Below are 25255 nucleotides of genomic sequence, written 5' to 3'. Positions count from 1 at the left end.
CATAACAGCTTGACTTAGCATCATCTTTCCCTTTTTTCAATTATAGCTTCTTTTTAGATGCAAGATTGATTGTCATAAACCATTCAAAATCAATTTCGTTCTGCAGCTTTTGGAATATTTTTTTGGATAGAGCATCTTTTGCAATCTTGACACCAAGCCCCTCTAATTTATGTCCTTTATTTAAAGTAGCAAGCTTGCTAGCTAGATAGGAAGTAGTAAAACAAGCTAGCTAGCTTAGGATTGAAGCTAACTAGCAAGCTATGAGACACAAGAGCGGACTACGCAAAAGGAAATCTCTTTGTGAGAAATCAATGGTTTTGGTGTCGAACATCATTAAGCTTTCATCTGTTTCTCTTGGTAAAATGAGTTGGGGAACCACGACGACGTCGACAACAACAACAATCAGATCAGTGCAGCCAGCAGCAGCTCATTCCGGGCCTGAAACCACCAACGTCGTCAGTCGTACTAGTACTGCTGCTTCCACCGAGGTTTTACTAGACATTGAACCTCCTCAGCGTCCGAGAATAAGCCAGGAAAGGCCAGAGGAACCAGCTGCTGTTGCTCGAAACGATCATCATCAATCAAACCAAGCAAAAGTCACATCAAACATCCCTCATGGTTTTTATACTGTCACTTCTCCGTCTGCACATGTGAAGCGGGATCATCAACTACCACCGGACGATGTTGATGGTCGAGCTGAAGATTTTATTCGAAGGAGGAGGCAAATCATCAACGATGTGAATAGTACTTGAGGTACTAAATTATGCTCCTTCCACTTTTACCTAGTCACTCCCAATTAACTATTTATTTCGATTTACCATATGCATAACTAATAATACATGTATTTTGTGAAGTAATAGAACGTTTAATTGGGATCATTGCCTTTGTGCGTTTATGTCATTAATTATTTCTTTTGTCATAACTCATAATCCTAGGTTGCAAATGGGCTTTATTCATCTAGGCCATTATTTTTTTGGATTTGGGTTGAAAGATGTTAACCCCAGAACCGAAAGGAAAATCCAACCCCACATCGGAATATAGGTTTCTCGGATCAATGACGTACATTTTCTTAGGGCTGGGCACGGGCCGGTTATTGACTGATACCGAGCCCGGTACCAAAATTTTTATTCTGGACGGGACAACGTTTTTTCAAAGTTGGTATCGAAAGTACCGAAACCGATCGGGATCGGTTCGGGCCCGGGCCCAATTCAAGATACCTGATTTTTTATTTTTTTTCCCACACTTAAGTTCTATAACAGCTATCCAAAATTTCCAGATTTCAATCATTCTAGGATGCAGCTGTCCTCTTAGCACTGCAACTTATAAATCTACACAATCAATTTTGCCTTAAACCAAATCAAACAATGTAAAATACTAAAATGAATTGAAGAATTCTTGAAAAGAAGAAATGAACTAGTGAAGATGGACAATAATGCAATATGTGCAAAACTGCAAAAACATGCTCTCCATCACGAACAGCAGGTCAAACTGTCCAAGAGTGACATGCTCCTCCTTCGGGTCTCTGACCTTCCTCTTCGACTATAAACACAATCCAATCAACGGATACTTAAGCAAGGGTAATTTACGCAGCACCCAAACGATTAAAATACTGAATATATAAGCAGTAAATTCCTTTCAAATTCGGCAAAAGAACATATAAACTACCAAAACTTATTGCACTACCGGTTGGCTAAGAATCTAAGTGTGTATAAATCCAATTTACCACACAGCAAACCTGGTTGGCGAAAAATCTAAGAGTGTACAAATCCAATTACCACACAGCAAACTAAATCTGGAATCAACAACCATCGCTCCTACCATTTATAATTTTATATGATATAATAGCAACAACCATCGCTCCTACCATATGATTCAAAATAAAATTCGACAAATACAGATGATTAAGAACAGGCATTTTCTAATTTTTTTTGTGAATTTCAATATCCATCAAACCCAACAAGAAACACAACAAAGTAAGGTTGAGTCTACTTACTAAGAGAGTTAGAGTCTTGGATGGTGCTTGAACAAGCTTACGTTGAAAATCAAATCCTCACAATAAAGTAAGGTTGAGGGCTTGAGGCTACTTCCACTCTCATCTCATCATGCTTGCTGTATGAAGGGAAATTGGAAAGAAATTTGGGATTAGGGATTTAGATAAAGGACATAAGAAGATCTGGAGAGTGGAGAAGAGAGCTTAGAACTAGGGTTAGTGAATTGGGGATCGACTGATCGAGGGGGATCGGGGATTTAGATGAAGAACATAAGAAGATCTGGAGAGTGGAGAGTAGAGAAGAGGGCTTAGAACTGATCGACTGATCAAGGTCTTCGTTAGTTTGTTTAGCGGCTTAGGGCCTTAGGCCGTTTAGTTTAGGTCAAAATGTTTTGATCAGGTGTGGTCATTCCTCTGTGTTCTCACATATTTGACTAAACTACCCAATCAAAATCAACCAAGTAATATAAAATATTAAAAATTTAATTTAATTAATTTAAACGGGATCAATCGGGATCCACTGGGCTAGTACCGGTATCAGGCCAATTTCTACAGGACGGGCCCAAAGAGTAAATTTCAGATTTTGATCCCGGCCCATACTGGTGGATTTCGGGACGGTTTCGGAACAGTACCGGGACTTCGGTTTTGGATGCCCAGCCCTACATTTTCATTTTCATTGCATTAGTATAAATTCTAGTGATGGGATACTTTATTGTATTATCTAGTTACAAATTATAATATATACTAGCAAGTAGCAACATGCCTGTATTTTTCGGAGGTGATATAGTGAGGTTCATAATAAATGGGTCGATTAAAAACAATAGTGTTTATTCTTTTGTTTAGGATATAGGATAGTGGTCGTTTGGTTACTTTTTCAATTTTACACTTTTTTCTATTTATATTTTATTGACTTATTTGATTATTATGTTATGTATGGGTGTTACGGGCACTTCAAATTTTGGTGAAACTCTTTGAAACAAAAAAGTGCCTCCATTTATAGTAATAGAGATTAGAGTGGGAAAAATAATTGAGTATCAATCAAACTATAATTACCCGCAATCACAAAAAATTTGGAAACTTCTTAAAGTTACTATGCGTGCATGGTAGCAATACATTCAGTGAGCATTGTACTCATGAGTCATGAAGATTAATTCAACCGACATTTCCCGTTAATAATAGGAAATTAGATTTTTTTTTTTTTGAAAGGGATTTGGAACCAATCATAGCTGGGAGGCTCAGCCCCACGCCTGGTTCCATTTGTTATATTAATATTAGAGTTTTGCATCGAAGGGGACATAAAACCTGAACCCTGAGCTACATAGAAACACTTACATTGATCCTCGTAGAGAATATCCTGAATAATTGCAGGTATCTCATCTAACCACAAATCATCAATATCACATCCACCAGCAAGATGAGCAAGCCTATCTGCTACACCGTTTGCTTCACGGTAAATATGTCGAACTCTAACTTATTGAAAAGCACACATATACTCTTTACAATCATCCAAAACTCGACTTACCTCAGATAAATTTTTCTCTTCACTGTTGAGAGCAGCAATTAGAATGGCAGAGTCACTTTCAATATCAATGTTAGTCCAGCCTTGGTGAATACCAAGAAGTAAACCAGCTCTACACGTCTCCGTTTCCATATTAAGGACCGAGTGTGCATGTAAAAAAGGCTTAGCCAATGCAGCAATACCCATACCTGTTTCATTCCTAACTACTACTCTAATACCTCCACTCCCATCTTCAGCTCGAAAAGCACCATCCACATTAATTTTGAGACGACCACTAGGAGGATTTTTCCATTTGGTCTGAGGTCTCCTTTGCTTCCTCACGGTCTTCGGATGGTACTTCTGGAAGTCTTCTAAAAGTCTACTAGTCCATTGAATCATGTTCATAGGTTGAAAACTTACACGCTTCCAGAGTATATTGTTACGCTCCACCCAAATTGCCCATAAGCCCATGAAGAAAAAGTCACATTGATCAACATTTAGACAATCCATCATATCCAACACCCAATCACCTAAACATTTGGTTGGGTGGTCCCTTGCATGCAATCTGAGAGGACCAAGGAACCAAAACCCATGCAAAGCATAACATGACTTGAATAAGTGCGTACCATTTTCTACTTCTTCCATGCAAAACATGCAATGGTGATCCACCAAATTAACTCTACGTTGCCAGAGAGCCTCTTTAGTAGGTACAACCGTACAATGTTCTTCAACAGCCGCCAAACAAACACTCTCACCTTGGGAGGAATTCTAGCACCCCAGACTTTATTCCAATATTTACTACTTACCGCTCCAGACTCACCAGAAGAAGTATGCCCAATTCTTGTGACTCATTTCTGCATTGTACACATGATACCCATTGCGCACCTGATAAATGTCTTTCTTATCGTAATGCCAAATCAGACGATCATCAACTCCACGACTGCTAAGAGGGATAGAAGCCATCCTCTCCACTTCACCTTCTGTAAAGAATTCTTTCATAAAATCTATAGCCCAAGTCTTTGTATCAAAATCAATCAAATCAGACACCACTAAGTTCTCCATTCCCTCCATGATAGGGGAGTAAGGCCGGAAAGAATGTGGAATAGGTACCCAAGGGTCGTTCCACATAGATATATTGCAGCCGCTACCAACTTGGTATCTCAGCCCCAACTTAAGGACATCACGACCCGAAATAATGCTATGCCAGGAGTAGGATGCACCACCTTTCAATTCAGCCTCTAGAAAAGAACAATGTGGGAAATACTTGGCTTTAAGTAGCTTGGCAATAATAGAATCCAGCTGAGTTAGAAGACGCCAGCCTTGTTTTGCAAGCAAAGCCAAATTGAAAAAGTGCATGTTCCGAAAACCCAATCCACCTTCACTCTTAGGGCAACATAATTTCTCCCATGCTAGCCAGTGAATTTTCCTTCCATTATCCGCATCACCCCACCAAAACCCAGCCATTAATCTATGCATTTCTTGACACAAATGTTTGGGGAGTTCAAAACAACTCATTACATAGGATGGAATTGCCTGCGTCACAACCTTAATCAACAACTCTTTTCTACCCCCACTAAGTGTTTTCTCACACCAACCCTGAGTCCGGGCTAGAATCTTCTCATTCAAGAAACCAAAAGCCTTCGTCTTAGAATAGCTCATTTCCATTGGAAGACCTAGATTCTTATCATGTTTCTCAACTCTCTACACCCCCAGAATAAAAGCAATCCCCTCCTGCATAAACATATGAATGTTTCTACTAAAAGAAATACAACTCTTTTGAAAGTTCACATGTTGTCCGGAGGCGAGCTCATAATCCGTAAGAATGTGCTTTAAGGCCTCACAATTGTCTCTTCCTGCCCTGAAGAAGATGAAGGAATCGTCCGCGAAAAAAAGATGGCTAATACTAGAAGCACCTCTACAGATTCGAACCCCTTGCACCGTACCCATAGCCTCTGCATGCAGAATACATCTCGACAATACCTCAACACATATAAGAAAAAGGTATGGGGAAATTGAGTCCCCTTGCCGCAAGCCTCTAGAAGGACAAACTCGACCTCGTGGCTCCCCATTGATGATGAAAGAATAGGAAACTGTAGACACACATCCCATTATCCACCGAACCCACACCTCACCAAAACCCATCGTCCGCATTATTGCTTCCAGAAACTGCCACACCACCCTGTCATAGGCTTTGCTCATATCTAATTTCAAAGCACAGTAACCTATCTGACCACTTCTTCTTCTTTTGAGACAATGAGAGAGCTCAAAAACCATCAAAGAGTTATCGGAAATAAGTCTCCCTGGTACGAAGGCACTTTGAAAAGGAGATATCAATGGATCAAGTAATCGCTTCAATCTATTGGCTAGTACTTTTGAACCCATCTTGTATACTACATTACACAATTGATAGGACGAAGTTGATGCATAAACTGGGGTGCTTCCACTTTCGGTATTAGTGCAACATAGGTATTATTAATCTTCCGCAAACTTTCCTCCGACTCAAACAGCTCCCGAATAGCAGCAACAATGTCATCACCAACCAACTCCCAGAATGCCTGATAAAAACAAGGGGAGAAACCGTCCGGCCCAGGCCACTTAGAAGGATGCATACTTTTTAACGCATTAAACACTTCGTCCTTCTCAATTGGACGTATAAGAGATAGATTATCCTCCCATGAGACACCACCATTCACTGCTTCTAGAATTAGAAGTAGCAAACAATCCACGATAGTAGTTGAGGACTATGTTCTCTATCTCCACCACGTCAGTACACCAAGTCCCCTCCAAATTGAATAGACCATTTATAACATTTTTCTTTCGTCTATTCTTTGCCCTCATGATGAAAAAATTTAGTATTTAGATCCCCATCACGCAGCCAAAAAACCTTAGCCCTCTGACGCGCGCCAAAAAACAAATTCTTGATGAAGCTGCAGGTCATTGAGCTTGGAACGTAGGGCAATCCTATCGGCACTTGGAGGAGCTGAAAGTGTCTCATCGTAAAACACCGAAAGTTGACTTTGTATCCTCTCAATCTCCTTTCTTAAACCTCCAAAAGTCTCAGTGCTCCAGGACTCTTAAGGCATCACGAGTTTAGAGTTTAACTAGTAATAATTGTTATTTTTTTTTAATATAGTAGAAACGTTAAGAATTGATAGTCTTACGAACTTGGTACAAAAGTAGGATGATAGTACTTCTGTGCCTTGTTGGACATACCCTCTTGCGTTATTGGGTTGTTGAATAATCGATGATAGTTAGGGTTTGGAGTATGAACTCCAATCATAATCAACAATAGTTTTCAAATTAAGTTTTGGTCGATCGACTGAGGTCTGCCGTCTGAATCTGGGGTCATCAGAAAAAGACAAAAGAATTCGTCATAATTCATTTTCTAGGGCTTTAAGGCTTTTAACTTATATGTTGTCAACCAATCCTCAAGAATCAAAGACGGGACGTATCTTTATATGTGCCCTATCGGAGAAGATAACAAATACCAATCAATACTGATTGGAATTTGAATGGCCATTAAAGTCAGCAACTTATCCTATCGTGGATATCAGATGCACCCCATCTTTTTGACTTGTGTGATCCTAGCTCAATCATACCGACTACATATAGTGCAGCTATTGCTTACCCTAGATGCTAGCTACATCGGTCAATTCCATCTTCTATGGTGGCTGTTTCAACTTTCAGTTCTGCAGATCTAATCGAGCAAATACAGAGAAATTCATTTTGAGGTACTATATACAATGATCCGAGTGGTTCATTTCGATCTTAAGCCTCCACGTACTAGAAGAGAATTTTCCCAACCCCAAGTCATCAATAGATCTCGGAGTGAAATGATTGAATTATTTGCTGTTTTTTAGAACAAAGGGTCAAATCCGAGATTAGGAAATGATTGAATCCTGCTTATTGTTTAACCCGTGTCTCTTAAATCTCCTAATGCATGCCATACCCTCTATAATTTTATCACATCATGTGATATACGTGGGAACAATGTTTGCACTCTGCCACGTGAAAGGGGATTTGATTGCGTGAAGTAAGGATTGGACGGTAGGAGAATTATTTGTTTTTTCTTCGAAACAAGTCTACTCAAATTAATATGCCGAATTTCATTAAAAAAAAATACAATGTTATCGATTCAAAATCTCAATAACTGGTACATACAGAAACGTGAATGATGTTCCTAAATTTAGTACTTTACTATTTAAAACTTTAGGCGGGTTTTGATATGAAGTATCGTCATGTCGATAAGTTAATTTGGTTTCTCAGTTTAAAAAATTGAACAGAGACAAAAGAAACATTCGGACAATGACCAAAACTTTACTATTTCACATGATATATTGTTGGTATGTTAATTAAATATGGAGATCTTGAACAAATGAAATAAAATTTCAGACAATATTTCAATTTTTTAGTCATCCGGTTAAGTAGGATAGTACTAAAACTAAGTAACAGTTGGAGAAACTGGGCATTGACTAGCCGCCACCCTAAACCCTAAAGCCGCCACCGGTTAGTACTTATTACAAGTGCTACTACTACAACTTCTCATCGGTCCCTGCTTGTGAATATGAACATTACTCGAGAAAATAATAGCACGAGAAAACAGCATGAGGCCAGAAAATTATTGAAAATTCAATTGAATGCATTGTAATTTCAGAATTTCTATCGCAGATCGACGATGATAAGATAAAGAAAACCATATTTATAATGGAGACAAAGGCTTCGAAAGCAGCGTAACAAGTGATGAACACGTTGTCATAAAAAACAAAAGAGTGATGAACACGTGCTTCCTTAGAGAGCAAGAACACCAATAAACTGACATTACCTCCGTGGCCTTTACAACACAGCCGCAATAGCCTCCCACAGCAACAGCCTCCCCACGTTTTTTTATACCGTTCTCGACGTGGCAACATATGATTGGGTCTTTCGAGCGTTAGTTCGTGGTGGTCGAACTTTCTTAGCTCGTGTAAAAAAGACAAGGAAAGCGAAAAAAGGCATCGCACCACCACCAGCCCGGAGGGTCCAGAGTCGCCCAAAGCCAGAGGGAGAACCACATACAGTGGCTGAGGTTAAAGAAAAGAGAGGATGAAGCTGTGTTGGTGATGTGTAGGGTCCATTAGCCTTTGCTTATCGTTCACAACCACGTATGTAAGGACGTCCACCAAGAGCGATCCAATTTGGATTTAATTAACGTGAAGCATTGAGACGGACAACGATATCTTTTTTCTCAAGGAGCCACCGAATATGCCTAGTTGACGGTGCACAAAACCCTTTGATTCTCCACCGTCTCTTTTTTCCATTTATATTATTTTTTCTGTTTCTTTTCTTATCTATTATATTAACCCAGCAAAAGTTTCTACGATAGATTTTGATTAACAAGCAGACAGACACCCCTAAACAATAATAATTAAGCGTCTTGTAGCATAGGCATAGTTTATCGTTTTTAGACTTTTTATAATAGATGCGTGAATGACAACAAAAGTAAAACAACAAGGTCACATCTATGTGTTTATATTATACTCCAAATTTGGACAGCATCTTTAATATGCCATTGTTTTCTTAGAGCTCATAATTTCTTAGAATCATAGTGCACAATGCCTAAGCTTCATCGTGACCATTACTATACATCTTAATTTGATTATTATACCGAATTTATGCGCTTGAAATAGGCAAACAAGATGCCATAATATACAATTTAGGTTTTTTTGGGCACATTTATAACGTACGGAGAGATAATTAGAAAAATTTGTGAGTTGCATGTTGACTATGTGATTTCTTTTCGATCATCTTCTGTGTTTTAATTAAAAGAGCAATTTCAGAATCTTGAAAGACTTGGATAATTCAGCTAAACAAACCCTACTAACCAATCCATTTGATCGGCGCACCAAATTAACGATCAATAACGTATGGGATATTACAATGACACGCAGGCTTGGTTATATCGACAGCATGTACCCAAATTCAACGGCTTTGATTGCTATCCCAAACTAAATCAACAGCTGTGATTCACGATTCCAAGTACATACTAGATATTAATACGATCCACTTGCGAAGCATCTTAACATTTTCTCATGGTCCATGTTCGTACAGATAGCATAAACACAAAGAAATCCTAATTGGGCTAAATTAATTTACTTGTCGATCTAGTAGTACTACAGCCTCACAGCTGTTACTATATATGAACCCTACCAGCCCTCATTTTTCTCTTTCATCAGACTACCCAAGTTCTCTCCTCCTACCTAACTATTAATCTCACTTCTCCTCTCCCTTTCCTTGCATGCCTTACTAAATTGTCTCAGACCAACACCAACAACAAGTACTCGTACGACGTCTTCGTCCAAGCGAAGATGTCTCGCACGTGCTCTCAGTGCGGGAACAACGGCCACAACTCTCGCACATGCACGGAGGCCGCCGGCGGTGGCGCCGCCCCGGCAGAAAACGGCATCATGCTCTTCGGCGTGAGACTGGTCACCGAGCAGGGAAACCCCTTCAGGAAGAGTGCTAGCATGAACAATCTCTCCCAGTACGACCAGCTGCCTCTTCATGACTCCAACCCCGACGCCGGCTATGCCTCCGACGACGTCGTTCACGCTTCTGGCAACCGCCGCGAGCGCAAGAGAGGTATTTTTAAGTGTCGCTGCTATGAAGCTAATATCATCTAATCCTCAGACTTATATATATACAAAAAAGAAGAAGATAGATATTGAGTTTTATTGTATGATTTGATTTGAAGGTGTTGCGTGGACGGAGGAGGAGCACAGGCTGTTCTTGTTGGGTTTGCAGAAGGTAGGAAAAGGAGATTGGAGAGGGATTTCTAGAAACTTCGTGAAGACTCGGACGCCGACTCAGGTGGCGAGTCATGCTCAGAAGTACTTTCTCAGGCGGAACAACCATAACCGTAGACGCCGTAGATCTAGTCTCTTTGATATCACCACCGATACTCCGGTAAGTCTTTTATTAGTCTTGATTAATCAACCTTATTATTTAACCTAGTTATAATAAATAATTAATTACGTTGTTTGTATTATAATCTGCAGTCCATGAATTCATTAATGGAAGAAGATCTAGCCCTCCACCATGAAAATAGTGCACAACTATCACTTCCGGTACTGCCATATCCTCCACCGCAGTCGACCAGTTTAAGTGGCAATCTTATCGGCGGGTTTCCAATCTCAACCTTTCCGATGGCACTGTCTCCGGTGGTCCTACCTGTCACCGGCGAGAGCTCATCGTCAGCCGAGAGTCTAGCATTATTAGGAGGAGCACCAAATCCATCCAATGACGTGCAGCAGATGGCAAAAGTCCCACCAACGACGAGAAAGCTCGTCCGTCCGATTCCCGTCCATCCGGTTCCTCCGTCAGCAAAAATGGCTGAGCTCAACTTGAATCATAAGTATTCACCTAGCAGAGTAGCACCAGAGCCATTGCCTTTGTCACTAAAGCTCTCCAACACGACGTCGTCGGAAGAAGAGTCTCCGACGGCTTCGAGTCACTCGTCTGCTTTTCAGGCCATGTCTAGTGGCACTGATAGCATCATCAGTGTTGCTTGATGCCTTGATGTATGCGATGACGTCATCGCACGTTTTCAGTTCGTGTATTATACGGCTGGCTAGAAGAAGAAGAAGCAAGCATGGTAATTATGCAAAGTTGAAGTTAATTAATGGGTCCAGAATTAGAGCAATATGATAATGTTCCGATTAATTAGAGAGATATTAATGGTGGGGTTAGGTTTTATGTAGGTGATTAGGTGATTAATTCCTTTCTTGTACAGATCGTATTAGTTAATTAGGACAAGATGGGATGTCCTTCTCTTCTGTGCGAGGTGGGGAATTTCTTGCTTGTTTAATTTGAATTTGTCTGGTTCCTTTTGGGGGTGGAATGATAAAGAAGCACCAGGTGCGCATTGTTATTTGGTCTGGCTGGACCCTTGGAAACTTCAAGTGGGAAGAAAAAGTATCTGAATATTCGATCTGTTTAATTGTGTGACTTGTAATATATAATTTGTTTTTTTTTTTACCCGACTAGGTGTAATATATAATTTGTTTGCTTTGGTACCTTTGTTTTATTGTGGCCAATAGTCAAAAATGAGAGACGAAGAATGGGTTGTTGTTGAGCACTCACCAGCAGAATTGAACCAAAGCAAAGAAAAGTAGTCTTTTTCCTACATATATGTAAATGTAAGGTTTATATGAATGCGAACAGCTTACTAACTCGACCATAATAGGGAGAGGGCAATTGAACATTCAAGTGTGGTCGATATATGCTTTAATTTCTTAATTGAGTCCTGCCTAAATAATCTAATTATAACGAGCTAGCCATATATGCAATGCTTATAATTCAAAGAAAGTTTGGTACCTCGATCATTCTTATGAACAGAATGGAGTTGAAAAGTTGTTATCCTCCTTTTTTTTTTAGAATAAAAGTTGTTATCCCCTTAACTTTTCTCTCTATATCAAAATACTAATCTTTTCACCAACTGTTTATGTTTCAATGTTTCATACCTCCTTAGACTGTACCTCGCTGAGTTCTAATAGACTGAAATTTCAGCATAAGCTGTCCCCGCACAGTACAGTAATAGTTCAATAACTGAGGATCTTTTATTAAATTCTATAATTGGTTTCTTTAATTTCTCAATCAAATCCCAAGTACTGAAAGTAAAACAAGCCACCGCACAAAATGGCACTGCTGTGTCCTCTTGCTAGGGTGGGCAATATACGTCCGGGTAATTAGTTGCTGGTTGGTGTTTGTTATCTTCACTCATAGGCTACATCTATATGTTTTTTTATTCTTGAGGATTGGTAGAAAACAACCTAGAAATTAAAATAAAAGACTTTGTTTATAATTGTAAGCCAAATTAGCTAGCTTTTAAGTATCACCTCTACTTAACAACATTACGGAGATCACATACATGTTCATATATTATTGTTATAATTGGATAAGTGGGATGGGAATAAAAGAAGAAAAAAATCTTGTCATTAACAAGCCAATTATAACATGATAGTACGTACATGACAATTACACAAAGCCTGAACTAATTGAATAGATCGAAGCTGTCAATACGTAGTTTCAAAATCAGACCGCTTTTTAATCAGTGTACGTATCATTTTCTTCTTCTTTGAAAATATTGTATTTTAGTTGCTTGATACTTTCTCCGATACCATCCATGGATCTACGTGTACATTCTGTAGGAGACACTTTCTTATCAGGGGATACCAGCCGGCTGCCGGTGCATACAGCTAGCTCGCACACTGCTAACATCAATTAAGTCATCAACTACTTGAAAACACTAGCCAATCAAATTTGTCATGTATTCCTTTAAAAAAATAAAAATTCCATATAAACTGAATTTCTTGGTAATTGAGGTCGATATATATTCTGTTCCAATATAAATGTATCTCTTTAAAAATTCTATGACCTACTTTTCTACTTCTCCTTCACTATAATTTTACTTTATAGCACTTCTGTAATTCTGTTATCAACCCATTAGCTGCATGATGACTTTGACACCATTCTCCCATATCATCGATTCATAAACTCCTCAGATAGCCAGATATCTCTAGGGATTTGGTGAGTTTTCCATCAGTAATTATACAAAAGCAATCATTAGAATTCGATCTGATAAAATAATCTGGGTTCACATCCAAAATCAATTGGATATAGATGGAGTGACCCAAATTCTTATAAACTCATAGGCAATGTCTCATTTTTTCCATGTGGCATGGGGTGTATATATTCTCAACACGCCCCCTGCACGTGTGGCGAATTTTCAAGCCATGCACGTGGACAACTTGGGTGACGTGAAGCTCGTGTAACCGTTAGGCATACACACGTGGATAACCCGCTCTGATACCATGCTAAAATAATATGAGGTTCACATCCAAATCCAATTGGTCATGGATGGAGTGCCGCAAACACTTATAAACTGATAGGCAAGATCCCATTTTTCCTATTTGGGATGTATATATTCTCAAAACGATCAACTTCTTTGGATGTTATTCCAAACCGGTCATCTCCAAGTCAGTCCATACAAGTAGCAAGTGGTACTTTTCGTCTTCCGGAGGCTTCACTAAGGTTTGCCGACACTATTGTTACTCATTTACCGGCAAGATGTTATAAGACTGGTTCACTTTCTTATTCTTCCTATTGCCTGAAGAATTTCTGGTGTCCTTTGTGTGATTGGAAGCATTAGACTCGCCTTGCTCCCTATCATTGTCTTCATCGTCAACCTTGAGCACAGAGAATGCATATGTGAGTGTTAGCGTGAGTCAATGTATCCTATTTAGAATATTCTTATTCTATTAGGAATGTACTTATTGTATGCAATTAGGAATGTAATTATCCCTTTAATTGTAATTAGCACTTACCTAGTTAGTATATGTAACCTTAGTATATAAATACCTCCTTGTGAGAAGAATAAAGTGATCTCATCATTCTCTCAAATACATTCTTATTCTCAAGTTGGTATCAGAGCAAAGATCCGTATTGGACTTTGTCTCTTTGTTCTCTCATTGCTCTCAATTCTCTCAATTTAATTTCTCTTAAATTTTCTTCTATCCAGTAATTGGGATTTGTTTGTCTATGTTCTTGTGATTGAAAGTATTCAAACCTTTAAACCTAGAATTTGGGTTTTAGGTTTTTTTTTTTTCCTTCAAGCCTCTACTGTTCGTTTTTTCGGCCTACCCAATTTCATCTTTTTATTCCGCTGTGCTCTGTTACTGCAATGGGAGGACAAGGGTCAGGCAAGGATGATGATGTCGCTGTTCAAAAGGTGAAGGTATCTCTGAATCAAGACTCCTCTGGGGGTTTTGGTGGTGCTAAGTTGAATGGCACCAATTACCGTACTTGGAGGAAGATGATGACTGCCCATCTGTGTGGGCTTGACAAGATGGGATATGTGAATGGCACAATTGAAGTACCAGATGAGAAGGACCTAGGGTTCGGAAAGTGGGAGAACTCAAATGGGTCTGTGATGTCCATCCTCTACAAATCAATGACCGATGAGGTAGTTCAATTGATCATTGGATGTGAGACAACTGCTGAGATATGTAAGACTTTCAAAGAGTTGTATCTCAATGATTCTGACTTTGCTCAGATTCATGAACTCCACACCAAGGCATTCAAGATGACTCAGAATGGACAACGTGTATCCCTTTATTTTGCTGCTTTGAAGAACATCTGGTTGGAGATTGATCAGAGGCGCTCTAATAAGATGAAGAATGCTGATGATATCAACCTGCACAATGAGGAGAAAGATTTGTTGCGGGTGCATATATTTATGAATGGACTTGATTCCAAGCATGCTAGTGCCAAAGGTGAGTTGTTAAGGCTTGCTACTCCTCCTTCCCTTGATGGAGCCTTTGCTTATATTCGCAAGGATGAGGCTCAACTAGAGAGTGCTAAGGCAATTCATTCTGAATTGTCTAGTCTCACAGTTTAGTCTAATCCTACACCACCTAAATATGTGCCACCACATACTCAACAGTTGCGTCCTCAGTCTAGCTTTACATCACCTACTGGCAATCGTCCTTTCTGCAACTACTGCAAACAGTTAGGGCACATTAAAGCTAAATGTCACAAGCTAAATGGATATCCTGCATTTTGGGGACAACCAGCACCTAATCAACAAGGACGTGCTCATTTAGTCCAAAATCCTGATTACTATGGTGTGGAGGGGCGAGATCACACAACTGCTGCTGGTAATCCTTCTGTATCCATGGTTGGACGTGGTAAGATTGGTGTTGCTTTACATATTTCTGATTTTGTTGGGGAAGATACCTGGATCATTGATTCTGGGGCATCGGACCATATGACTTATGATAAATCCTATTTTACCCACTTGTCACCACCACCTGTGTCTAAAGTTACCAATGCAAATGGTGAAGCCTTTCCTGTGTTAGGAACTGGTTCAGTTAGACTTACACCTACATTAGAGCTCCATAATGTCTTATATGTTCCTGCTTTATCTCACCACTTGATATCTGTACCACAATTAAATGCTGAAGCTAAGTGCTCTGTGACCTTTTTTCCTATATATGTTGTGTTTCAGGATCTTCTTACCAGGGAGACTATTGGTCGGGGAGATCTGAGGGGGAGGTTGTTCCATCTGGACCAGATGTATGCAGGGGAGAAACCAGGGAAGATGGCCCCAGTCGCTTTGATTTCGAGTTCTGAGCAATTGAGTGAGCTGTGGTTATGGCATCGTCGCTTAGGACATCCTTTATTTAGTAACATGAAAAAGTCTATGCCTTCTTTGTTTTTGGGCATTAATGATTCTTCTCTTAGATGTGAAACTTGTGTCTTGGCCAAGAGCCATCGTGTCAGTTATCCTTTAAGTATTTCCAATAAAAGTACTACCCCTTTTAAGTTGATTCATTCAGATGTTTGGGGACCTTCCCGTGATCTTACTTCTACTGGCATGTGTTGGTTTGTTTTATTTATTGATGATTGTACTCGAGTTTCCTGGGTGGTTTTACTTAAGTCTAAATCTGCTGTCTTCTCAGCTTTCCAAGCCTTTCAAGCCATGATTCAAACTCAATATAATGGTCAAATTAAGGTCTTTCGTTCAGATAATTGGGGGGGGGGGGGGGGGGAGTACATGAGTCATGAGTTTCAAGATTATCTCCAGGCACAAGGCATTGTCCACCAAACAACTTGCCCACAAACACCTTAGCAAAATGGCGTGTCTGAGCGTAAAAACCGTCATCTCCTAGATGTTGCCCGCTCCATCCTCTTTAGTGCCCATATGCCCAAGTACTTGTGAGGAGAAGCTGTTCTAACTGCTTCTCATCTTATCAATCATATGTCTTCTAGTGTCCTTCAGGGCCAAATCCCATTTGAGGTACTCTCCACACATGTCTCCCTTCCTTCTTTTCATAATCTATCTACTAGAGTCTTTGGGTGTGTAGCCTTTGTTCATGTTCCCAAGAACCAACGATCTAAGTTGGAGGCTCGTGCCTTAAAATGTGTCTTTGTCGGGTATGGGACTCATCAGAAAGGGTATAAGTGTTCTCATCCTCCCACAAAAAAGTTTTATGTTACTATGGATGTTACTTTCTTCGAGGATGCCTGCTATTTTTCTCCCACCGACACTTCTCTTCAGGGGGAGAAGTTTAGCTATTTTGAAGAGATGGTCAGTGGAAGCCAAGATGATGAAAAAGATGAAGAACGGGATGAAAAAGTTGAATAACGATCGGTCGTTCTAATTGTTTCTGAAGAACAGTCTGTCATTCCTGAAGAACAGTTAAGCGTCCCTCTCATTCCTGAAGAACGTTCGACCGTTCGGTCGAGCATTCCTGAAGAACGTTCGATCGTTCCTATCATTCCTGAAGTACGGTCGATCGTTCCTATCATTCCTGAAGAACGGTCGAGCGTTCCTCTCGTTCCTGTACCTCCTGAAGAACGGTCAAGCATTCCTGTCGTTCTTGAAGAACGAGTTAACGTTCCTTTCGTTCCTTTTGATCAATCGAATGAAGAGGTTTCTACAGCAACTCCCCTTCCTCCATTACCCCACTCCAACCAAGGTTCCCAAGGTTTTGAAGATCATTCTTAGGTAAATCCTGAACATGTGTCTAATCCTCTTAATATTGTTAATCAAGATGAAGAGTCTGAACCTACCAAATACACTTTGCCTAATCGAGTCAATCGTGGTAAACCTTCAAAAAGATATGAACCTACCATTAGTGCCAAGTCAAAGTATCCCGTTGCCAACTATGTGTCAACCCATAGGTTATCTAAGTCATATGAATCTTTTGTGCACCAGATATCTTCTGTATCTGTTCCTAACAAAGTGTAGGATGCTTTGAGAGATCCCAAGTGGTCTAAGGCAATGGAGGAAGAGATGGAAGCGTTGCAGAAGAATAATACATGGGAGTTAGTTCCACTTCCAAGTGGAAAGAAAACTGTGGGGTGTAGATGGATTTATACAGTGAAACACAATGCAGATGGTTTAATTAATAGATACAAGGCAAGATTGGTGGCCAAGGGGTTCACACAGACTTATGGTGTGGACTATGATGAGACGTTTGCCCCTGTAGCAAAGATTCATACCATTAGGGTGCTATTGTCTTTAGCTGCAAACCTAGATTGGCCACTTCGGCAGTTTGATGTGAAGAATGCATTCCTTCATGGGAATTTAGCTGAAGAAGTTTACATGAGCTTTCCTCCTGGATATGAAACTACTGCAAATATTGATGTGGTTTGCAGATTGAAAAAGTCCTTATATGGTTTGAAGCAATCACCTCGTGCATGGTTTGGGAGGTTTACTAAATCAATGCGCTGCTTTGGTTATAAACAAAGCAACTCAGATCACACTCTTTTTCTCAAGCGTCAGAAGGGTAAGATAACTGTGTTGATAATCTATGTGGATGATATGGTGATTACAGGTGATGATAGTGATGAGATTGGAAGACTGCAACACCAATTGGCTTCTGAGTTTGAGATGAAAGATCTTGGAGACCTAAAGTATTTTCTGGGCATTGAGGTAGCAAGGGGGAGAAGTGGAATCTTCTTATGCCAAAGGAAGTATGTTCTGGACCTTCTGACTGAAACAGGTTTGTTAGATTGCAGACCGATTGACACACCTATTGAGCAAAATCACAAGTTGGCCGAGTATCCTGATCAAGTTTCTACAGATAGGGCTAGATATCAAAGATTGGTTGGAAGATTAATTTACTTGTCTCATACCAGACCAGATATAGCATATGCAGTCAGTGTAGTGAGTCAGTTCATGCACAATCCAAGTGAGGCTCATATGGATACCGTTGTGAGAATTTTAAGATACTTAAAGACTGCACCAGGGAAGGTCTGATGTTTTCTAAACATAATCACCTGGAGGTGAGTGGCTTTACTGATGCAGATTGGGCTGGCTGTATTACTGACCGGAGATCTACTTCAGGGTGCTTTACATTTGTAGGAGGAAACTTGGTTACTTGGAGAAGTAAGAAGCAAAAGGTGGTAGCAAGGTCTAGTGCTGAAGCAGAGTATAGAGGGATGGCTCATGGAGTTTGTGAGCTACTATGGCTGCGTAATTTATTGCGTGACTTAGGGTTCAAACCTAAGCAAGCCATGAAGTTATACTGTGACAATAAGGCAGCAATCGATATATCACAGAATCCGGTACAACATGATCGTACCAAGCATGTGGAAGTTGATAGGTACTTTATTAAGGAGAAGCTAGACGCGAAGTTGATTGACTTTCCATTTGTTCCAACTGAAGAGCAATTAGCAGATGTGTTGACTAAAGGAGTTTCCACCAAGGTGTTCCATGACTCACTTGACAAGTTGGGCATCCGTGACTTGTATGCTCCAACTTGAGGGAGAGTGTTAGCGTGAGTCAATGTATCCTATTTAGAATATTCTTATTCTATTAGGAATGTACTTATTGTATGCAATTAGGAATGTAATTATCCCTTTAATTGTAATTAGTACTTACCTAGTTAGTATATGTAACCTTAGTATATAAATACCTCCTTGTGAGAAGAATAAAGTGATCTCATCATTCTCTCAAATACATTCTTATTCTCAAGTGTGAGACGCTCCATTTTAGTAATTTAGGGGTTAGATGGTATAAAGACTAGGATTTCAGGGTTTTTTTTGTTCAACAAGGAATCATTTATCTAATGTTTTGTTTTATAATCAGAATTATGAAATAGTGATTTATGAAAATCAAAACTAACAACCTAAACGGATATTCTACGGAACAAAATGAAATGCATAACATGTACGAGATGATGACTTATTTCCTCTTGTATTTACATAACGATAAAATTCTTGTAAATTTGGGCTGTTTGAGTTAGCCGAAGTGATAAGGAGGGTTGAAAATTAAGTGACGATTTTGCTGGATCAAGAGTTTGTGTCACTTATCTTTGTTAGCAAAAAAGCCAGCCATTGGCCCAACCGGCCAACCCACACGAGAAGAGGTGAAGAGAGTGGCAAGTTTGTAAATATCTATCATTATATGGACTAAATTACTGGCAGCCACGTGTCCTCATTATCAAATATCAACAACCTTTTTTTTATCATTTTACTCTTTATGATTTTCAATGGAAGCGGGAACGAGTAGCCTTCTCCTCAGTCCCACTCCAATTCAACGGAGCCCAAAACGCCCGCTCCGACGTCGTTTTGGCCCCACTTTCCCGCGCTTCAATATTAGGGCTCAGAATTCCGGCAGTGATTACAGAGGCCCGAAGCCGAAGACGAATTTGGTCGCCGATTGGGTCTCTAACAACGACGACGCCGCTCGGAGCTTGCCGATTTACGCCGGCGGCGTCTCCCTCTTGGCCGTTCTCTTCAACCGCACCGTTTCCGACATCGCTCCCGTTGCTGACGCCAGCAGGTAACTAGTGACGCAATTATCTTTTGCCTTAATTTCTATTTCACTGTGATTTTTTTAGCAATATAGAAAATTAGCAAGTGAGCTTAATATTTATGTAAAATTTGTAGTTCACAGTCCAGAGCTGATTTGTTGACATTGGGATTGGCTGTGACCAACATACTAGCAGGTCTGGTATGGCTGTCAATCAGACCAAAATCTATATCAAAGGTGGAATTTCGATTTTATGTCTGTTCTTTGTTGTGATGGACTTGTAGCTCAGTAGCTTATGTATTTTACTATTTAATTTCAGGTGAATCCCAAAGGGGTCGAATGCCGGAGGATGCATTCTGATCTCCCCACAACTCTAGTTTCCGAGTTATTGTGGTAAATGCATTGACACATAATTGGAATCACTAAACTATGTGTGCCCTCTTTGTAGTGAACCCACATGTTACTTAAATTATTAGTACTTTGTTTAGTTTGAGTTGGCTGCTGCTTAAATGTGCTTTTCATTGCTTGTTCCCAGGGCATGGGAATGTCTGTCAAATGCGACATGTTGCAGGTCTCTTGTTATAGTTTATGGTGGCAGAAATATACTTCAGATTGGTTTTGCAGCTGCATCTTCCAATGGTGATGGCGAAGCTGTGGCTGTGGATGCTCATAAACTGATTCAAGGATCCCTCTATCGAGGTGTTATGAAATCAGGAGTTCGTAAGTAACTTCCCGTGGCTGCATGGTATCTGTTTAAGTGTTCTAGTTTTTAGCAGTGGCAGTTTAAACAGGTCTTCCACCAAATATTTGATAGTCTAAAACCACCTGTTTTTTTTTCAGAGAGCTATTTGGCCAACCTAGCTCTCTATCCTGGGAAGTCTGAGCTGCCATTTCTACCTTCAAACACACAGGTTTACTCTCTTCTTCGATTTTTCAACTATCTATCTGCCAAGCAAATGTGTTATGTTTGTTTCATCCGGTTGATTCATTCATTATGCACACCTACATAGTAGCTTGATGTTCAGGTTCCCTAAGAAAAACAAGAGCTTGATGTGGACATCTTTCTCGTTATCTTCAACTCTGCATTTTGATAATCACTGTTTTAAATCTGCAATTTAGGGTTTCTAGCATGATTTCAAACTTTGCAGGCAGTAATATTGCAGCCACTTGGAGACACAGGAATTGCAATAATTGGTGGTGACACAATTAGAGGATTCACAGCCTCTGATCAGGTGTGTCTTTTTTACTTTACATTGTGAACTCAACTCATAAATGTCATGTATAGTTTCTATACATTCGAGTGGAAGTCACATGTGACTTCATCTACTTACTTCCTATCCCTCATGTTTGGAGTGTTACATCTCATTTTTAACCCTCGTGTATCTCTTGAGTTTTGATTCACTGTTTTCTGATATAGAAAAAGAAATCTCTCACTTTTTTCTGTCCTCTAAGTTGGTGGCTACTTGGCTGGAAAGTAGGAAATCCTAGGTTACCAGTTTGATTTGTAGTCCTCATCAACCGATGACCCACTTCACATATTTCTTAGTAGTTGCATGTATTCACCTAGGGCTCTATTATCTCATCTATTCTGGAAATTTTTCATATTTCACTTCATTTCTCTGCCCGTTTTATGCAATGACTTGCAGTTGCCTCTTTCAGGCTTTTTGATAGTGTATAGTAGTAAACCTATGTCCCTCAGAGTGGTGAATACTGCACTGCTGCCACTTGATCAAACTTGTTGACATTCAATTAAGCACCGATATTATCTATTTGCTTCATTCTATCTCGTTTTGCTATAATTGTTGCAGTAACCATTGAAATGGTTACAGGCATGGATCTCATTAATTGGAGAGAAGCTGGATGCTACACTAGCACGATGTGTAGATAACCTCCCGTTGTCGCAAGACCCAGTTTTGAAGTAATTAGACTGAAGTCTATATATATTATCATTGCATTGCAACAATTGTACCCTTAAGCCTGGTAAGTTTTGATATTTTGTTTGTTAATGAATCTAACTCCATAATTTCAGCACCAAGTACTATGCCAACTGTATCTTCTGGTTTCAGTGGCACTTGTACTTATTGTAGTAGTAGTTATGCTCATAAGTTTCAAAGTTCCAGTTTAGTTTTGAGTAGAGAGAGCTCTCTCTTTATCTCTCTTGCTCACACAGTCTTGTGGTGTGTATCTTTATTAATTTATTTCTGCAAAATTGTCATTCTTAGGTTTCTGGATCAAGAGTTCAAGACGTTTTTGGTAATAGAGAATGAAGAATGGCGACAAGTTCATATTCTGGTGCCAGGCAATTCTACTGCAACTCCTGAGCCATAATGTGGTTGCTGTATACACTGTATCTGTATGTATATAATCTGTTTCATATATTGTCAGCCATCCGTCAGTTCGATATCATTGGTCATGCACTTTTATAGGATTCATCACAGATGCTCACTGGGAATTCCACAGAAGAGAAACATTAGTCTTCAGATATTTTTATTCTCAAATTAATCAATTGTTATTGTGAATGCACGCATATTTCGTCAGTTTCTCAAGTAAGATGTTCCATTACCGCAGCTGTACTTGCCTATGGTTTAGCCAACCTAGCTTCATTTTTGCGTGATAAAAATACTTGAAACGGAAGAAACGACTTTATTAGCACTGTAAGCAGGGTTTCTCTGTATATCTGAATACTTGATGCCTGGATTATGCTGGCTTCAAAACCCTATTTTCTTACATGTACTTTGCTTTGTAATCTAAGTCTTGCTCTAAATTACCTTACGTTCATCCAAATTTGGTTCTCGGTATACAGACTTAAATGTTAGCTACAATGAAGAACACAAAGGGGCAGAAAGAAATAGAGAAGAGAATCTATAACTCACTCTTAATTAACAAATGAATTTATCCTACACTCTACAAGCATGGTTACAAGAAAAAATTAAAATTCATTTCATTTTGTCACAAATTTACAGTATAAGAATCCTGTAATTAATCTCCATACATGTGTATGAAAGAAAAAATAATCAGATACCAAAGGGCAAAAAAAAACGAAGAAAAAGAATAGCTGCTGGTGTGTTTACTCTGTTGTTATACAAGGGCGAAAGCACCCAGTCTTCTTTGCATTTGTTACTGATGTTGAGCCCTCTCCCATGGCAGTGACCCAGTCGAACGATCAGCAAAGTAAGCCAAAACAAAGTCTTTAAGGCCAGTGTCCCAAACCTCACAGAATCTTAACCTCCAATTTGGCGGTTCAATGGCCTCTGTTCCTAACCCAGGTGCTCTATCCTTCGACCCCTGGTTTTGATCTTCCTGCCAATCCACAACATATGTAGCAACCCTTCTGTAAAACTTGGCCCTGAAGGTCTCCCAAACCTGGTACTTGTAGTGGTTTATCACCGCAATGCCTTCCGGCACGTTCAGGTGCCTAAAACCCTCTCTCAGCCTGAAATGGTGCACCACATTGAGCAATGTAACATCAAGCAAATCTGTTCGGACAATTGACTTGTGCCTTTCGGGACTTTGCAACCGGCAAGTGTACCCTGTGGTCACTCCCCGTGATGGATGTGATCTCAACCCGGACGGACCAAAACTATGGCAATCAGTTCTCAGCTCTGCAATCGTCGGAGAGTTTGAAAAATTCGAAACCAGCTTCCCGAGCCAGTTTTCGCCAGGAACGCCATCTCTTCTACGTCTCCTGAACTCCCTAGGGAAGTAGAAGAATTCATCCACATCAAAGAAACCAACCCAAGTACATTCCTCTCTCGCTTTCAAAGCACAATGCGAAAACCCTGCTTCCTGAGTCTTGATCCATGGCCAGGACTGCCTACTGACATTGTAGCCCTGCGAATCGAGGTCCAAAACCACATCTTCAATCCCATCATCACTATTGTTGTCGTAAATGAACCACCGCTCGACTCCAAGCCAAGCATGGTACATGATCCACTCACTGAGCGCAGGGGCTTGGTTCCACAACATAGTGCAAACACAAAGCTCATGCTTCTTCTTCTTAGTGGCCTCATCCAAATTGGGCTTTGAATTGTGGATTGTGGCCACAGAAGGAAGAGTCACATGGACTGGAGCTCTCGGACGCCCAGTGTTGAACCCAATAGTGACCCGAATACCCGAAGCCTTATCCGGGTCGTTGCTAATGCTCTCTGGCAACAAACACCTCACAACTTCCTGCGCTGCCGTAACGGCTTCGGTAGTGAACTCAAACCCTTCGCCCATCTCGAAATGGCAGGTGAGTCGGGTCGGGTCGGACTTTCTGTGCGGTTTAAGATTCAACCCCTTAACGAACACAACCGCCGTGTCGTCATCAATAACCGCCTCGTAAACCACCTTATCCCAAGGAGAAGCCGCCGCAGCCGTCGAGTTAATCCTCGCCGTCCAATCATGTTTGCCGCCGCGCCTCCTCAAATCGACGGCCGACGAGTAGTTCCCGAACGGCAGCGGACATCGCACGATTGACCGGACCTCATCGTAAGCCTCCGTCGACAGCACCGGCTTAACGGCGAAAGCGACCTCATCGGAGCCGTTAAATCTCCGGTAAACGCAATCCAACTCATCCTGCGGCTGAAACCGGTTGGCCGCGATGAGCAGCACGTGATCGGGAAACAAGACCCGATCTTGGACCTTCGCCGGCGGCGAGTCGTTCCGGTGAGCAACCGAGTCAAGAACCGAGTTGTGGGCAGTGGAGGAGATGAGATAGAGAGTGGTGGAGGAGGCGGTGATGACTGGCCGAAACGACGCCGTTCTGAAGCGGCCGGAGGACAAGAGAAGAAGGAAGACGAAGAAGGAGAAGCAGAGAAAGAGAGACCTCCGCGACGACAAGTAGTGCTTGGCCTCAGAGTAGGACCGCCCCATTCTCTTCCGCTTGCGGCGCTGCTCGGAATCCATACTGGGTTTCCAAAAATAGAAAGTGGCGGTTAGAGGGTGGTGGGACGAAAATGGCAAGGGCTCTGGGTTTTGGGTGTGCTGCAGATCTAGTAGTGGCGGTGGGTTTTATGGACTTATGGGGCCTCTGGCGGCTCTGGTTAAAAAACCAGAGAGGAAGATAGAGGAGGAGGAGGAAGAAGACGCGTCCTAGTCTAAAAGGGCTGCTGGTGAAGTGATGGTAATTAAGGGACGTTTAGTTGAGGTTTCACTGTTAATTAGTTAAGGCCTTGGAATCTGACGTTTGGAAAGAAGAGAATATGGAAAATTAATGAGGGCAATTATTGGGATTTTGAGGTTGAGGGTAGCACCCGGCGGACTATCTGGCGTTAACCAGAAGAAACCATGAATTTGGGAGCTTGCGGAGAAAGCGCACGTCTTTTTAAGACTTTAGTTCTTAAGCTTCGTTTGGATCACGGAAATGAAAATAATTTCTTTGTTTTTCTCATAGAAAGGGAAATAAAAATTTCCAATAACTTTCCATTCCGATATTTGGTAACGTAAGGAAAGTTGTTATTAAGTTTGTAAATAATGTAATAAAATA

General features: G+C 40.5%; 5 protein-coding genes across 5 annotated transcripts; 2 read left to right on the top strand and 3 right to left on the bottom strand.

Annotated features, from left to right (window-relative positions):
- Positions 1-1413: 1413 nt before the first annotated feature.
- On the bottom strand, positions 1414-3998 carry LOC112199785. Its single transcript, XM_024340751.1, has 2 exons — positions 3513-3998; positions 1414-1539 (listed from the first exon to the last, which is right to left on the bottom strand). Exons 1-2 carry the CDS (start codon positions 3996-3998, stop codon positions 1414-1416), a joined length of 612 nt encoding a protein of 203 aa, XP_024196519.1.
- Positions 3999-4304: 306 nt separating this feature from the next.
- LOC112199784 (uncharacterized mitochondrial protein AtMg00310-like) lies at positions 4305-5147 on the bottom strand. The gene has a single exon (XM_024340750.1). It carries the CDS (start codon positions 5145-5147, stop codon positions 4305-4307), a length of 843 nt encoding a protein of 280 aa, XP_024196518.1.
- Positions 5148-9432: 4285 nt separating this feature from the next.
- LOC112197512 (transcription factor MYB1R1) lies at positions 9433-11601 on the top strand. The gene is made up of 3 exons (XM_024338228.2): positions 9433-10106; positions 10219-10430; positions 10523-11601. Exons 1-3 carry the CDS (start codon positions 9833-9835, stop codon positions 11033-11035), a joined length of 999 nt encoding a protein of 332 aa, XP_024193996.1. The 5' UTR covers positions 9433-9832; the 3' UTR covers positions 11036-11601.
- A 7920-nt stretch (positions 11602-19521) lies between these two features.
- Positions 19522-22502, top strand: LOC112197076 (protein COFACTOR ASSEMBLY OF COMPLEX C SUBUNIT B CCB4, chloroplastic). Its single transcript, XM_024337610.2, has 8 exons — positions 19522-19818; positions 19926-20025; positions 20108-20181; positions 20324-20508; positions 20629-20699; positions 20937-21020; positions 21618-21768; positions 22011-22502. The coding sequence occupies exons 1-7, from the start codon at positions 19526-19528 to the stop codon at positions 21708-21710; spliced, it is 900 nt and encodes a 299-aa protein (XP_024193378.1). The 5' UTR covers positions 19522-19525; the 3' UTR covers positions 21711-21768; positions 22011-22502.
- Positions 22503-22704: 202 nt separating this feature from the next.
- On the bottom strand, positions 22705-25038 carry LOC112197075 (glycosyltransferase family 92 protein RCOM_0530710). The gene has a single exon (XM_024337609.2). The coding sequence runs from the start codon at positions 24673-24675 to the stop codon at positions 22906-22908; it is 1770 nt and encodes a 589-aa protein (XP_024193377.1). The 5' UTR covers positions 24676-25038; the 3' UTR covers positions 22705-22905.
- Positions 25039-25255: the final 217 nt, after the last annotated feature.

Source organism: Rosa chinensis, chromosome 4 (assembly GCF_002994745.2).
Source record: "Rosa chinensis cultivar Old Blush chromosome 4, RchiOBHm-V2, whole genome shotgun sequence".
In the NCBI taxonomy this organism is placed as follows: Eukaryota; Viridiplantae; Streptophyta; class Magnoliopsida; order Rosales; family Rosaceae; genus Rosa; species Rosa chinensis.
This window is presented reverse-complemented; position numbering and strand designations above follow the sequence as displayed.